The sequence below is a fragment of the Pygoscelis adeliae genome, unplaced genomic scaffold (assembly GCF_000699105.1).
Source record: "Pygoscelis adeliae isolate BGI_AS28 unplaced genomic scaffold, ASM69910v1 Scaffold113, whole genome shotgun sequence".
Lineage (NCBI taxonomy): Eukaryota > Metazoa > Chordata > Aves > Sphenisciformes > Spheniscidae > Pygoscelis > Pygoscelis adeliae.
This window is the reverse complement of record NW_008825108.1, coordinates 747,385-764,929: the sequence shown is the minus strand read 5'-3', so window position 1 is coordinate 764,929 and position 17,545 is coordinate 747,385. Positions and strand designations below refer to the sequence as shown.

The 17,545-nt window shown below is 35.8% G+C and overlaps 1 protein-coding gene across 1 annotated transcript in view; it reads left to right on the top strand.

Annotated features, from left to right (window-relative positions):
- TMTC2 (transmembrane and tetratricopeptide repeat containing 2) overlaps positions 1–11,960 on the top strand; it is a 160,590-nt gene extending 148,630 nt beyond the window's left edge. The window contains exon 12 of the mRNA XM_009327653.1: positions 11,388–11,960. Coding sequence (XP_009325928.1) covers positions 11,388–11,567 — 180 coding nt within the window. The 3' untranslated portion in view covers positions 11,568–11,960. The remainder of the gene's footprint in view (positions 1–11,387) is intronic.
- Positions 11,961–17,545: the final 5,585 nt, after the last annotated feature.

Sequence of the window (17,545 nt, the reverse complement as noted above, 5' to 3'; positions counted from 1 at the left end):
AAAGGAATCATGCTTTGAGATGATGGGAGGCGGTAGTTTGTAAAGATACAGTCTCTTTGCTGAAGTTGTGGAAGTGAAGATGATGTGTCATGGATAGACCTATGCACTTGATTGTGATTGGCAGTCTGATAATAATATGGCAGGGAGTACTGTGCTGGCTGCATCAGTTCCTGGAGAGAGCAAGATTGGCTTTGCCTTGTAAATGTAGCCCTCAGTGTCAATCAAAAATAAAGTGCCATGAAATATAGAACTCACAGCAGTAGATTAGCATTTCAGAAATTAAACCATCTGTTTGAACTCAATTAAAAGAGAAACCAGCAAGGTTTTTCCTAATAGAGTATTCTAGTGCTGATTCTGGAAACAATGCAATGAATTTATTATGCAATTAGAACTGATAAGGAAGTGTTTTTAATGTTCATTAAATAAACCCAGCAACAGTACATTCTCAGTAGGATGTTTTGCAATAAATAACTTCCTAATTTTCTTCCTAATCTACAGTTCTGATGTATTTCTCATTTTAGGAATGATTTTTAGTTGCGGGTTGGCATATCCTATTAAATTTTTTTTCCCCACTCTTTCTGGAGAACTTACGTTTCTGTTTCACAAGATGGTTTTGATGCAACTGGTATTCTCCCCCACCCTCCCACACCTCCAGGAGTATCTAGGTGATTGTATAGAGGAAAAACACCCTACATACAATAAGGCTGGTTTTGGTCTGAGATCTGCCTGAGAAGAACTGTATGTTTGCAGACTGCTAGGAAGGGGATGGGTGGCAGTTGTATGGCTGAAGTAATTTTCTTGGAATTTGTCTCCAAGAGTAACTCCAGTACCAGTTTGAATGTATTTTTCCCTAAGAAAGTTACTGTCTAGAGATCAGATGTCTGCTAATGAGAAGATGCAGTGAGGAGGGGATATATAGCTTTTCATTTCCTCCAAAGAACAGTCCCTTTCTGTTGAGGCATTCTGAACCACTGTATGTTGGTCAGCTCTGCATATTGCATTTACATGATTCTATTTACTACGGTTAGTTTTACTGGGGAGCAAATATACATTCAAGTGTACCTACCCTTTTGAAACATGTCTTCCATATAATGAACAGCTCTATTACTAAGCTGAGGCAGTTTTACTAATTCTTCAGGTGCTCCAGTAAAGATTGTCTTCCTCTAACAGTAAGTAACTTTAATCTGACATTATGGTTTGTAACAGTGCCAGTTGCCTCAGCATCTGGTTGCCTCATACTCACTGAAAACAATTACAGCATGAAAGAAAATAGAAATATTTTCCAATATAACAACAACAGTAAAAACAAAAATCCACAATAAAACCCTAAATTAAATTCCATATGAAAGTTTGCTGTATGTCGCTTAGATTCCGTGGGGTAAATGATTGATATATTTATGGTGGAGTTATTTGGTGGAGTTTTATTGTAACTCAGTAGTTCTACTTCATTTCTTCACATTCTGACTGCATTTAAATACACTTAAAATTATCAGACATTTTTTATCATTTTTGAAAGATCAATAAATGATCCTTCATTAATTCTGTTTGAAAAATTCTGTTCTCATAGCTGATGGAGTTTTTTGCTGATTAGTTCACAAATTGGATGTTTTACCCATAGTAGAGGAAGAAAATGCTTTCTGAACAGAGGTTATGGAAATTGCACAGGGGGCAAACCTTTTGATTTGGGGGGGAAATGAACTTTAACAAAAAGGCTGCTGGTAGGTAGGACCCAAAGTTAATTTCTGTAGGATCCTGTGGTGTTCATATAGAACGGGTGGTATGTGTAGTGAAAATATATAACGAGAAGGCAAATTAACCTGAGCCATTGACTGCAGAACTGCATAGCGATTCTAGTGGCCCTGGATTATAGTTTGCTCCAGTCATGGAGGGCTTTTTCTGGGGCAGTTTGGAGCAAGCATCTGGTTTCACTGAGTAATTTTTGACATTGAATTTCAGAGGCAGGAATTGAACTTCGATTTCTTGGTACTAGTCCTGCAAATATTAGTTGTCCTCTTGTGCCTTCAGAAATAATTAATTAAACCTTTTTTAAAAAGGAAAATATTCACAGTGTTGCTTCCTGTGTCCATTTCTTAAAAACATAGTTTGAAGAATACAGAAAGCTTCTGTTCAATAAACAGCAGTTATTGGCAGATGCAGTATCAAGTGCAACCTTTCATAGCAGGATGTGTAGATCTACCACTGAACACGTCTTGCTGTTATTGATATTAATTACTCACAAAGCACTGTAAACATATGCGTCACTGATCAGATGCGGTAAATAAGGCTGCCCTAGCAGAAAGTAGTTTTATTTTTTACAAGTCACAACCTTGTAAAAGCCTAGCGAGCAATTAGTGCCCAGTGGTCTTACTATTAGTGATCAAAAGACCAAATTTTAGAAACTACAGCCTTAAAATCTTTAAGGTACAAGAATCAAAATTAAATCCTTGCGCTTACCCTGGAAGTTAATAATTTTAGTATGTACTGTGGATTTAATTGCTAAATACTATATAGGGAACACCTGCAGGTTACTGGCTGCCAAAAAGTAAGGCATGAATTCTTATGAATTACACGGAGCACTGTAATTCAGCATTTTGCAAAGGACCAATAGTATGTGCCTCTTTTCTCAGCTGCTCTCATAATCCTGAGGGTAAAACTGAAGTCAATACAGTGTGGCCATATGAAAAAAGACAAAGGGGAAGAAAAAAAAGTTTGATATGCAAATACTTTTAAGGTTTTCCATTCAGAAATTTCAGAAGAGAAAATATTTATGAACAAGGTTTTTTCAAGCATTTTCAGTTGTGTCTACTGTCTAATGAAAATGTAGTTCTTTGAACAATACATCATCTCAAGAGTTTTGTTATTTATTTACAAAGTTATGGAGTTAATTTTTATTTGCAAAATTGCCTTGGTAACATTTCCACATGCTGAAGTTGCATTTTTGGACCAATTTGAAAATACCTTCATACACTATTGATAAATCATGTTGTTATGGAAATCGTATCACTTCATGTAGTAGACATCAGTTGTACTTACCTGCCAATTAAATTATTACCAATAGAGGAATAATGATTGATTCTGTTGTCTAGGGAAAGTTAGCCAAAAGTAAGTGTGTCTATGGAGGAGTGGAATGAAGGCTAAAATTCATCCTAAAACATCCTACAATGCCTAATAATCTCCTAGTCTTTTCTTTTTTCCTGTTTCTATAATGGTCTAATATCACGCTTTTTCTGTGGGCTGTCTTAATAGTGATTGTGCATGATATAAGCTTTGAACAAATTAGCAAGATTCTCATTCTTTGTGCTCAGAGCAAGTATGTCAAGTTGCATAATGGTTTACACAGTGTGCCTGAAAGCTAGACCTTACAGCTGCAAATACCTAAATAGTTTTGGAAAACATACAGTAATATCAATAGTAATCTAGTTCTCAAGCGTTTAATTCAGCTGACTACACTTGTCAGCCAAAAGTGCAAAGCCTTGTTTGACACTTAATATTCATCTGAACAACTTGAGTCAAAACACTGGAAATCTTGTGATTTTGAGATATCCTTAAGTAGAACTTATCTAATTTTTCAAGGCCAGAAATGAAAACTTCTTCTTTCTGAAATTTCGGTAGTTGGCTATTCTACTAAAAAATGGAAGCTCTAATGCACTACTTCATATGCCTGTGACTAGCATCTTGAAAAACTGTACAGCCTTCTCTGGGTACTGATGTATTTGACCGGTATCTGGACAAAAATAGATAGAAGATGCATTCATTCTCAGCAGTCATTTTTATTTTCCAATGACATTTTATTTGATTGAAAAAAATGAACTTTTTTTAATGCTAGTAGTATATACTGTGAGTATAATTGTGAACATAATATCAGATGATCTGTATTCTGTGAAGATTAGCCAGTTTTGATTGTGTTAATATGGACAGCTCTTCTAATCAGCCCTGCTTGTGTACTGCTGGGTGAAGTAGAGTATAGTCATTTTTCTTTTAACACTTTACATTTCTTTTAAATTAAAAATGGGGTTTATCTTTAGGCAGTAACACAAAGCCATTTATTTTTCTGGTTTCGAAGGTTTAGAAAGAAAGTGCATGCAACAATACATTTACTAACAGATTAAATTTCATTTAAAAAAAACTTGCTTTTTATTAATATGACAAAATTCTGTTACTGAAAGATTTTGAGCAATTTCCATTTGTCAGTATGGTAGTACAGATGACATTTCTATTCAGCAAGTTTCTCAGTTGCTGGGAGTACAGACTTCCTAATTAGCACGCAGCGTACTTGTGTTAGATAAGGTAAAGAAGTTGTTAAATGTTTTATACCATAATTGTAGCTATGTATTAAAATTATCAAACTGCAGACATCAGAGCACAGTCGGATTTCTATAAACAAAAATTGTCATTTGAAGATTTTTTTAATGAAATCCTGAAGTGCTAGGAAAATTGGATAAGATTATAATATCCTATACTGATGACAACATTTGAGCTGGAGAGCTAAGAAGTTTAATTAGAAACACTTTGAGGCCTGGAAAATGTTTATTATTTTTTTAATATAACCATAATATTAAATACTCATAACGTATGTTCCTGTTTAGCTTTTGTTATGGTAATACAAGTATGTTATCTAAAAATGTCCATCACGGTTTCTATAGAAACTGAGAGTGATTACTAGGAGGTTTTTTAAGCATAAATCAGAGCAATTGATGCATGGCCACTGAGGAAAAAAATCTAGATACACAGAAATTACAAATGTAAGTACATTTTTGTGGGACTTTTTCAGCTGTTGTTATGATCTGCAACCTTTACCAGTGGTAATACATGTTTTTGTTATCTTGCTGTTATATAAAACTGTATACTCTGAATTTATATAAAGGCCAATTGTAGATAGCTTTTCAGCAGTAAGATGTAACATATATCTAGATATGCTTGTTTGGTTTTGGATAACTATGTTTTTAAAACTCTGAGCAGTCTCTGAAGGTTAAGATGAAAAAGATGTTGAGGAAAAAAATCTCCACTGGCTGGAGTACATTGATGCTAAAATGTTCCCTATTGATGTGATAATTTGAGAAACAAAGATGACTGCTCGATGCTTCCTTCCCATGCCAAGTCTAGAACTCTTCCCCGACTCACAGCTGTGGGTTTCCTTAATGATGCCGATGTCTAAATCTCCAAGCAACCTGAGTAATTTCACGGTATGCTTGTGGGTGAAAACTCCCACATCTGCCACCCATAAATATAAAAAAAAACGGTAAAAACCCCTTCCTTCACTTTTTAATTTCTGGTTTTAAATGTACATATCCTGTAGTTTGCAATTTTAGACAGGATAGTCTCCAGTGTTTGAAAGCACAATTTCCATGTATATTCTCCTTTCACCAGGCAGCTTAAAGTGTCATCTGCTTTGAATGTCCCAATAAGAATGTCCAAATGTAAAATAATTAAAGAATTCTTTTTTTTTATAAAAAGTACATGACCTAACATTTATGTAGTATCATCAGTTGTTAAGGTGACCAGGTATTAACTCGTGCTCTTCTTGTGCCTTAACTTGATATATTATCCTAACATGAGACTATTACATAAACAGTATTCAACAGAAACTATCATCTATTTTTCCCGTCTACTTTTTTTTGTGTGTTTTCTTTTTTGATGTACTTTTTTTTTTCTGGAGGGTGTTCATCTTCCCTGGAGGTTAAAAATTTATTACTTTGGTGAACAAAATATGAACAGAGCACTAAATGAAGTCTCTTTCTGTTTAGTGACATATTAGTAAATAATAACTAAGGTTGTTCTCTATCAGCATTAACAATGTAATACTCTTAGAGATGATGGCTGAGTCCAGGAATCCACTCCCCTCTAGAACCTAGGCTTGTTGTTAGTTAGATTTATGTAGCTATGTGTGTTAGTCAGTCTTAAGGTAATTAGATTGGGATGCAGGCTCCCTTTGCAGCAGAGATGTTTAGGTCCATTTCTGACTAATACAACCGTGCAAACTGTGCTCTTCACAATGTTTATTCAAATTAGTACTTGCAGGGAGAATGTTTTTCTGTCCATTTCCCCTCTTCACTATTTAAGCTGAAAGCTATTGTCGACACAAAAGCATACTTACAGAAATTGTTCATGAGCAGACTTGCAATTTAAATAATGTACTTGACTGTCATAGAGGAAAAGTTGCAGAGTATTCTTCCATTTTAAAGGGTTTGCAAAGATGCTGATTTTTTTGTTTTCCAGCAGAACTGAATGCTTTGCTGTCTGGGCTGATGACACAGGAAGTCCCTCTTGACTCTGAATTTTATGCTTTTTTATTCTCTCTGATCCATAATATTTTGCCATACATCCTGTCATCTTATTCCAGAATGCTTTTTGCACCAAGTTATCTGTTCCTAGACAATTTGCTCTTGTCATCTTAGCCAACTTACTGGAGATCAGTGTCTTAGTTGTGATTCATGTGCTGTTTGGAATACCAGACATAGCATATGCAAACTGCAGTTCTTAAGAAGCCTTATAGCATAGAGAACCAGGTAGAAACATGAGTCTCTGGCACTTGGCTTATCAGGCAACACTAGGTCGCTCCTATTAAAAGGTCTGCTTCCATGTGTCACTGATGAATTTACAGTGTTGTCAATGTATTGCATTGGAGAGTAAGATCCAGTTGGCAACAACCACCTCACTGCATGTCCCTCCCCTGCCTCTCCTTCTACCTTCTCCGCCCACCCCTATGCTTTAAAGTAGTATGCTTACATCTTGGGGCAACTCCTAGGTCATGGTTTTACTCAAAAGATGTGAGGTCTGTCAAAAGCAAGTGCCACCCCTGAAATGATTCTGTTGTCCACAGTTATCTTTAGCGATAAAAAAGGAGCTGTTGACATTTTGATTGCTTCAGAAAATACTATGCTGTGCTACAGCAATAACACCAGTAATAAAAGTTCAAGTGAAAATCCTTGCCATCACTGTAGGAGGATAAAAAAGGCATGACAGCACATTATCCTATGGTCACTGATAAGATGAAGCAGTCCACCATGCTTCGCTCTCACGCTTAGTGAGCCATTCTACAACTAATATTTTGCTGCTTCACTACTCAGTCATTGTACCTCCTATGTATCTTCAGTTATCAAAGAGAAATATCTGAATTCTTCACCCATATTTAACTGGAAGTGCTGGGGTGAAATATTCACATATGAATGAATGTGTCCTTCTTTAAGTATGGACTTTACTCAACAGGAACCCTTAAAAGAACAGGTGTCCTTAATTGCACTGTTTTAAAACAAAACACTTAGCCTCTGTATTTCTGATGGGTTGGCAATGCTGATTACAGTATTCATTAAACAGTCCTGGGGTTGTTTTGAAACATCTACAAGATCACACACTGCAGTAATTCATTAAGAGCAAGACAAATATTGGCAACATCTTTTCTGTGACCTTTTAAAACAGCTAAGTGAGAAGTAGCTTGCACTTGTGATTCTACTGGAGTAAAAATTGGCATGATTTTCCTTATAAGTACCCTGGCAGCAACAAAATGCACTTTCATCTCAGAATCTGCTGCCCTGGACTCTGTGGTGTTGAGCAGAGAAGGTCATCTGTAAGCAGAGCTTTGGGGAAAACAATTTCAGATTTCGTTGCTTGTGTTTGGGCTGTTGTTTGTTAATAGTTGTCTGCCATGCAATAGGTGTTTTTGAACTAGGTCAAGTGTTTGTGTATTTGTTTCTCTCTCCATAACTTCTTAGGCATATATTTGAGTAAATTTGTCTTCTGTTTGGGACTGTTCTTCTGATACGGCATTTGCTATATGTGGAGCCAGAGATGATGAACAAGGAATCAATTCATCTTCTGTGTCATTAAGATTTATTCTGTTTGTGGGTCCAATACTGTACTGGGTTACTTTAGTATAATCCCGAAATACTACTCAGAATTATTTTGAATTATTTGGAGATTCCATAGTTCTCTAATTTTAGAGAGGACTTTAATTTACATTAAAATTTTTGCATGCCCCAAGGCTCTCCTTATATTTTGGTAGTATAGAGAAAGTTTGAAAGAATTATCATCAATGTAAGCCAAAACCACCTCTGGCAACTAAATGTATGCCATTTGCTATTTTGTTATTCATTAACTACTCTGTTATTCCTCTACCCTCCTCCCCACGAGCACCTCCCCCACCCCCCCAAAAAACCCACTAAGGAAACAAGCACACCACGATAAAAATGCTAATAAAGGGAATAATTCCCAATAGACCATAAAAGACAGCATTTATATCCTCGATAGAAATGCCAGTCAGCTTTTTTTGATGTAAAGCATCTGTCTCCAAAAGGAAATGAAGGCAGGCCTGTTTCTCCTTTCAAGTCTTTGAAGTAGTAGGTGGTGTCATTTGTTATACAGTGCTACAAGTCCCATGTTATTGCACTGGTAGCTGCCGACTGCCTTTGTTAACGTACTGAAAAGTTTTATCAGCTGTCTTTAATAAAAGACAATATATGTGAAGAAAAACTATAGCAAATGTCTCTTGCTCTCTTGTCCTCAGACCATCATTTATAGCTGTCAGAGAGCGATGGCACTGATGTATAATCTTGCAGTCACCCAAAATTCTTGCAACTGTTACAATAAACCATGGATTTTGGGGTGGCCGATACGCTAGAAAGTTAGGGAGCAGTCTTTCCGAAATCCTGTGCACTTCCTCATTTGAAACATGGAGGAGTTGGAATGAACTTTCAGCACTACCTGAAATGAGTTATCAGTTCACATTTTCCATGGATACGTTTGTTTAGAGCATTAATGGCCTAAAATTTGTTGGGTCTCCAGGGAATCAGGAATGATGTGTAGAAGTTGGAGAATTTCAAGTACAGTTGAGTACTTGAAAGTACTCAAAGGCATGCAGTTTGTTCTTTTTCTAGATGTTTTTGTTGCTTGCTGTAGTGAAATTATATATCAAATTAAAGACATGATGGCAGAAGTGTTGTCTTAGCTAGACGTATAGTCTTATATATACGACATTCTTTAGAGTACTTGATTAGTACCATACACATACCATATTTTCAGGGGTGTGTGAAGGAAATGGAGAGGAATTCTGGAAGCCGTATGAGACAATTGTGTTACTTCCCACACAATAAGTTTGTGGACACTGTAGAATTAGCCCTGAGCTCATTTTAACGTGTGTCTTATGTAATACGAGTTTTTCTAGGTTTAAGGATTTGTAATCCTTATCAATTGTAAGCTTTGTCTAGATGCAAACATACGCACATAGTTGTATTTTAAGTGAGAAGACAGTTCTGTGTCAATAACTGTGCTCTTGAAAAAAGTTATTTGATTCATAAACTCTAATTAGACAAATAAGGAGCACAATTAGTGGAAATGGACCATCCTACTCATGATTTGAGAAAATTCTCTCAAACAATCTTAAGTCTAAAAATAAATGAATAAATAAAATATGTGGATATTTAGACAGCCATCCATATACGGTGGAGCTGTTTTCCTATCATTCTTCACTTGTATCACTTCAGCTAGCACCCAGAACATTTGTAATTAAGGAGTGTATTATTCCATTATAAAATAGCATGCAGGACTGGCACTGCAAAGGTGGAGCTATGGTCATGTGGCTGCCAATATGTGTTGTCCATAGCAAAAATTACACTTCAGGGGCTTAGTTTTCCTTCTCTGTACAGAATGTGACTGTATTTAACTGGGAAAACTTTATAAAATCCAGCTGCTTTTTTTTGTTGTTTTGATTTTTAGTAGAACAAAGTAACTGACGTAGGGGTGTTGGAAATAATCTGTCAGGGTAAAGCAAGAAAAATTAAGTCTAAAAATAACATCTTCAGATTCCACTGCATTAGCATTATGATGTTTACAATAGGGAGGGCTGAACTCATTTTGTTTTGCTTAATTTTGAAACTCTGGAACTGAAAATGTGATGTGTCACGGTTCTTTATGAGTTTTTGTGATGCATATGTTAATAGGTGAAAAGAAGCTGGAAGAAAGCTGAAAAAATACTAAATATTTGTAGGATATAAAACTAGGGAATTTTCTGAACAACATTCCTACCACAAGATTTAGGTTTTGGACACAAGAATTGGGGGGGTGGTGGTGTTGAAGCTTGATTCAGAAGGATAAGAGTAATGAGTTTAACTTGCTAGTGGAGAGGTTTGGAACATAGGTAAATCTTCCTCATCCTAATGACTTCCTATAACCACATCAGTCTGGGAGACCAGCTCTAGTGCATATTTTACTGGCCTTCTACCTACCATATTTTCCTGATGTTATTGTCGCTGAAGGACTTCTAAAGCATACCAACACCCCCACCCAGCAGTCTGAGGCTGAGTTTCCATGTGGCTTCACATTTTGAGTATTGCATTTTGATCAGAACACTGGTGAGTGGTGCCTTGAAACACTTATCCTCTGAGGCAAAACTATGTGACTTCGAAAGCGAGTGTTCCTGAAGCTCATTGGAAATGATAGTGACCTGAGGGGGAGAACCATAGTGAACTTTGTATAGTATTTTTTCCCCTTTTTCTTTGAAATGCAAGGTACGGGTTTGGCAAATGCCTTCACTGTGCTCTCACTAGCTTGTGAATGCCTTAGGTACTTGCAAAAAGGTAGGTTAGGGTGTTATCTTCAGCTTCATAAATCTGCTTTTCTGCCCTTGTAATATTTGTTAACTCCAGTAACCATGCATGTTTAATTATCATGAACAACCTATTATTTCATAATGAAATAATCTAAAGATGAAAAAATAAAAACAAAAACCATTTTGTCTTAGCTAAAGATAGAAAAATTGTTAGTAATGTAAGAAGCTATTTAATGGATTTGTTATGAAATTTTCACATCTTTGTTATTAAAATAGCATGTGTTTCCACCGTTGTTAATTTTATTCAATCGTTCATTAAGAAATAATTGCCACAGCCTGAATCTAAATGGATATCCTAGGACCCCTGAACATCCTTAGAATCTGAGAACAGATTGTATTTTCTACTAGTTATAATTAAGACAAAGAGAAAAAAGGGATGAGCTCCAATGTGTTAACTATTCCCAATGATTATAAATTCTTTATTGGCAATGGGTTGAATTAAAATTAAATTCCTGTCTTTAATCCACTCTTGGATTACTTTAATTTTCTCTTGGAAACTGTGCTATGCCAACATTACCACATGTAAAGCTTTATGAGTTCTGTGTTTTCTCATTAAAGAGAGAAGTCTATGTCTGTAGACACCAGAGCTTGCCCTGTTTAAAGCACAGAGTATACAGCAGCTGTTCAGAAACTTTTTCTTGTTATCTCTATTTGCTTAAATTGCTAAATTGCTTCCATGAAAAGTCTGCAAACATAAGGGAATAATTTGTTTAAATGGAAGAAGATTGTCTGAAAAGAAAAGCTGAAAATATCCCTAATATTTCTCCTTCTCTTTTTTTTGTACCAGTATCCAGCTGCCCTAATGAATCTTGGAGCCATTCTCCATCTGAATGGTAAACTGAAAGAGGCTGAAGAAAACTACCTCCTTGCTCTTCAACTTAAACCTGATGATGTCATCACTCAGTCCAATCTTCGCAAATTGTGGAATATCATGGAGAAACAAGGTTTGAAGACATCCAAAACATGATGGTGAAAACTCTGAACTTTTTTTTCTTAAATTGATTAAAACCACGAACTAGAACTTCCACACAGCTGTCTGATCAGAGAATTCATTGGACTTGACTGCAAGGATCAGAGGTCTTAATTGCTGCTAGGACAAGCTATTCTGCTTTTTTGGCGTAAGTTTTTTTGCTAGATAAATAGAAAAAGGGAGACTTTGAGATATTCATGAAGGACTTGTTACCCCACAAAAATATTTAGAACCATAGCACTTGAGAGGAGGTGTTCTGGCATATTTGATAAATGATTGCAAATCCCATATTGCTCACTTTCGGGTGGGTACTTGAAATGTATACTGTCATAGAAATACTAAGGGAAATTTGTACAGTATACACTAAGCCATATGGGAGTAAAAGTGGTAATATTAGGTTAAAGTATTTTGCTGATACTGTAACTCATTAAAATGTATACTAAATCCAGTGTGTTTGCAGTTTGTCTTAATGCTGCTGTATCTCACTTTAGGACCACTTGCTTACCAATTTCACAGCTTATATGGACAACTTTTTTTCCCCAAACCTGTCACTTGTGACTAGATGACAGCAGTCATAATTGTTTACTGAGAATATGCATATTGTTTCAGCTTGTTAAGTTTTAATGCAGTTTTCTTGAGATACACAGTCAAATGGCTGTGGGCTAGACAGAATGAGCAAGGAACTGCCCATATTCCACATCAGATGTGTATGTAGAGTGGTAAAAAAATAAAAAAAGTCCAGAGGTATGATTTAGCAATACAAGCAAGACTGATGTTTGCCCTGATATCAAATGAGTGTGGTCAGACTGTCATCTTGAGAAAAAAAAAAATTGGTATTATAGAACAATGTGTTTGACTCTCTTTACATTGCTGTCAGATAAGACCAACTTTAAACTGGACTCTGCATACAATATTTTTGCAATAACTCAGCCAAGTGAGATTTGAAAATATTAGTGCTTGGATATGCTAGAAATGAGACTTCATGAGCAACTCACAGAAAAGGGAATGTTATACATTGGTGAGGCTAGCAAATAACTGAAGGGACTGGATTAGGTCATGCTTAAAACAGTGTAGATCAAGAGAAGTCTGTAAAGGTGGTTGCCAGTTTCTTTTCACAGTGGTGGTGTTTTAAAAAATATTACCTATTCAGATTCTAACCAAATATTAGCATTCTGCTTGTATTCTGACCTGTGTGCTAGCAGCAGAGCTGTCAAATATCTAAATATGCTTTTGATGAGGTTCAATTTATTTCTGTTTCAGAATGATTTGGCCTAGTTACTGTTTTAGTCTTCAGTTTTTAAATGTAAAAATAATTTATTTTAAATTGCAGTGTATTGAAGCTTTAGTCATTTTTTTCCAGGCCATTTGTTAACTGCTTTCTTTCTTTGGAATAAGTATTATTGCTTGTAAGAAAATTTACTATTTCATTTAATGACCTCTTGGTATCTGCTTCAGTGTTCTTTTCATAATGGTAGATATAATGTTAAAGTGGTAGAGCACCTTGAACTGAAGCTTCTTCAGGATCTTCTGTTAAAAACTTTATTACTGAGAAAGGGTTTGGGGTTGTTTTTGCTTTTTAACTGTTCAACACCATTCCAACAAAACTGTAGAGAAGACGACTTTGCTGTATTTATTTATTTATTACTTGACTGCAGCAACGTTACCTGCCATTAACACAACAGTCTGTAAGTGTTGCTATTTCTTTTATTTGGTTTTCCTTGCATTTTTTGTGATTAGTGTGTGTACCTAACGACCTAACGGGAAAGGGGACACTTGAGTCATACTCTACTTTCTTGGTCATTCTCCCCTTATGCTTGGATTTTAAATTTGTATTGAAATAGATTGGGGAGTAGCTGTTTCAAAGTCAGTATAGTAAAAAATTGTAGTAGTGTGTGTTTCCTTTTCTTTCCTCTTGCTCGCTGAAGTACCATAAGTTGCTGAGTTTACAACTGGCCTACCCGAAGGGCCAGAGGGGCAAGATTGTTTGGTTTTGTGGAGTGTGTCAAGTTTTTCTCAAATAATGTTATGGTTGGAAAAGCAAAATTGAAGGGTCAACAGTTGAATTTCTACTTTATCATTGAAACCAGCGTTAGAATACAATGGTAGCTTGAACTTACTCTCCTGCTTTATTGACTTTCTGGAAAAAGTATAGAAATAAATTAGATAGATAGTAACTATAACTGAACTGAGTATAAAACTGTGGTATCCTGCAGCTTTATTTGCTCAACCGCCATCAAACTTCGATGGCTTCTTGGTCTTAACCATTCACTATGTTCTTTGTTTCCTTCAAATTGTACTCATTCTTGTTTAGTAATTTTTATTCATTGCACAAAAGGGGGGATGGGGAGCACTCCTGTGATGCAGTGTTATGCTTGCATTGGTAACTGTTTTTGTTTGTTTCTTTAAAAAAAAAAAAGAAGAGAAAGAAAAAAGGACTAGCGTAAATTTAACAAGAATGTCCCTGAATACATTTTTTTAATATAGGTCTGGGCTTGATAACTTTCTTCTTTTGGGATAAATTTAAAACATGTTTAAAATATGTCTCTCTGCTCAGGGATTTATGGTGGATTATTGCAGACAGTGCTAAAAAAAAATAAAAAAGCACAAGACAAGTTTACTAAATTAAAATTTTATTTTTTGAAAAACTGTTATTTGTATAAATTATCAGATTTGTAGGCTTTCCTTTTTGTAGAAATAATTGTTTATGTGCCAGATAAGAGAATTTCAATTTTGTTTTCAATAATAAAGCATTGATAACTAACACACTGTGCATTCCTTTATCTGTTACTGTAACAACAATTTTTAAAAAAATTATTCTAATTTAATGAGTTATATTGACTGTTCTACATACGGCAGAACTATATAGCATAAGTAGAGTACAACCTATCACAGCTGGCTTTCTTCTATACTCTATTGCAATTACACTTTTTGATATTTTTCAGAAAGGTTCTCTGGAAGCATTTTTTAATATTTCTACTCATTAAATCTAACCAAAGGGTTGTGGTAACTATTATATTTGATTGTTGTTTCTAAACTCTATGGGAATAAAAGCTGATGAATAAGATGTATTTAGAGATTATTTTTGTTGACATACAAACATGATAGGAAAAATGCTTCTAAAATGTATAATTGGCTACAAAAACTAGAAAGAAGACTTCACTTACGTATATGGTCTTTTTAGTGTCTGAGATCACCTTTCTCTTGTGCTGCAATGTCACGTGATCAGTTTCAAATCTGCTGCCTTCCTGCGCAGGAGATGTTTTGAAGTGACGTGATTCTTTGACCTTTTGGTTTTCTCTTAATCTTCTATGGACAGAGCCTTCTTAGCTCAATGGACCTAATGCTAATATTCTTATACCTTCCTAGTTCTGTTGCATTCAGGTCCTATGCATTGGTAGATTTGCTCTACAGTTGAAAAACGTTGATGGGCATGAGTAGAGCACTAGAGAGGCTTTGGGTCACCGACTTCCAAATTCAACTGTAATGCCTTATTTTTATCAAAGGTCAAGCCTTGCCTTCAGACGTGGTCATTCCTTGCCTAAGTAGGTTTTGGTGAAATGGCAGATGATGTATATGGAGCATGCAAAGAATAATCTGATCTGTGTCACTCCTTTCTCATGGAAATAGAGTCTAAACATGTGCTTGAACTCCTGCTCTGGCTTCTTATCTGTAAACCCTTCTCTGTGAGATCCTTTTCTGTCTGCCTTGTGTTGTGCTTCCAATGTTCTTGTTCTTCCAAGCATCATGCTTTTTGGGCAGCAGATACCTGATACACCTCTATTTCCAATGGAGGCACATGGCAGCTCTGCGGTGGCTTTTTAGTCCTGCCGTCTTATACAGGCCCATCTGAACTTGCTCTCTGTAGCTGGCACAGATGGCTGTATTACTTCTGGGGTTTGAACTAGTATAACGGTAAGGCACTAAATTATTCTGCGTAAATAGACCAGCTCATTTGGATCTGGCTTGGGACTCTCTAACATGACTCTGTGTTGTAAGCATTCCCATAGCAGCTTTGCCCGACAGGCGTGAATGCAGGTAGCATGAGAGAGTCTTTGCCTCCAGTTCAAGTGTGAGAACAGTCAACAACAGCTGAATTACTATGTTTAGTTTGCTGCATCCCTAATAGTTGCAAAGGAGAGATTTTAGTGAGAGGATCTGGAGATTTAGAAATAAATTGTGACAATTCTGAAGAGAATCCCATGTAACCATTTACCTTTTTGAAACTTCTATTTCTGGTCCTTTGAAATAAAATAGAGACCCCACTCAAATATTATACAGGCTCCCTCAGTTGGACTGACCCTGCAATTTGAAAAGTCCCTGCCTTGCTTCACACAGATACTGAATGTTTAACCTCTCTGAGATTCACTAGTGTGACATTGGAAGAATGTGTTTTAAGGAATAGAATATATCCGATGTTATGTAGGGGGTGGGGAGGGAGGTGTCAGGGAGAAAGTGCAGACATTTTTGTGGAAATAAGTAAGAATTTTAGGGGGACAGTCTTTATTCAAGCAACAAAGAAGGAACCCCAAGATCAAGTTATGCTAGGATAAACTACAGGAAAGGGTATGCATCAGTAAATTAAAAAAAAAAAAAAGCAATACAGACTTAAAAAATGTTCTTTTGCTATAATAATAAATCAAACCCAAACATTACCAACCAGAAATGCTGGCCTGGGAAGATGGTATAACAGAGTTGAGGACATAACAATATATTCCACATGAAAGACAACACATGCTTGAAGTTATGCCACTTGATTAGAAAACTTTATGGTCGTGTTTGTTTTCAAATTTCAAATTGATGGTTCTCCCTTCCCCATATATTCTTTATTTTATTGTATTTTCCCTGCAATGGTGCACTGGCTCTTTGGTGGTACCACACTTCTAGAGTCGGATAGCTTTGAAGGTTACATATGAGGAAGCATTTCAGAAGGGCAGAAACATCAGAGTGGACCTAGAAGGTGTAAGATAAAATAGATTAAATCATGCATGCTTGCTGAATACTCATTTATTTTGATATGGTTTCAGTGACAAAGTATAATTACATTTACTTACTGAAATTATTGAGCTTACAGATATTTCTGCGCAAGGCTTGAAAATTAAATTGTTGTTTATATTTACAAATTGGTGTCAGTTTGTGTGCATTTGAGCACAAATTTATGTTTTAAAAAACCTTAAGATTTCCTTTTGAAGAAACAGGTGTGGAAGCCATATGCAGTGAAAACAGTTGTGGAGGTTTTTTTTATTTGATAGAACTTGTGCAAAAGCCTATGTTTCCTTGCATCACCGGTCCCTTAGCTGCTGACATTCTATTTTTACATGGATATTTTTGTTTTTCTGAAACTCTGAACCCGATGGTATGAAGCAGTGTTCCTGCAGAGTTTGAATAGTTTAAACCACAGGTTCTGTTTTGAGCTAAGCAGAAATTAAACTTGGCTTTGATGGCTAAACTCAGTTTTGATTTCAGGATTTATTTAACCCAAATGAATAGATTTTTCAACCCAATAATACAGTGGTTTGCTGTACCAGGTGATCCCAGAAAGTAGAGATTATTTGAGAGGCTTTGCTTGTTTCTTCTCTAGATTTTTTTTCCTGTCAGCAAAGCATTTTTTGTCCTTTTCTGGAGAAATATGTTTTATTTTGTCTCTAATTTTCTTGAAAATAGATGTTCATGCATACCCATTCTTTATTACAATGAGAAATTAAATTTACATAGAATGATTTATTTATTATTTTGACATAATAAATAAATAATGTTTGTTGCAATGACAACCATAAGTTTCTCTACAGTACGTGAGTGTATAATACAGTGTATTGTTCCTTATATTAAATCAATTCCCTCTTCTGATTTCTATCCAATATGCAAAGCCAATCGTTACAACAAAGAGTCACTTTTGCACACCCATAGTTTCTGGAATCCAGCATTGTTCTTCCTATTCTGGCAGTGAATATTTTTATATGACAACATGAAGAGGTAGG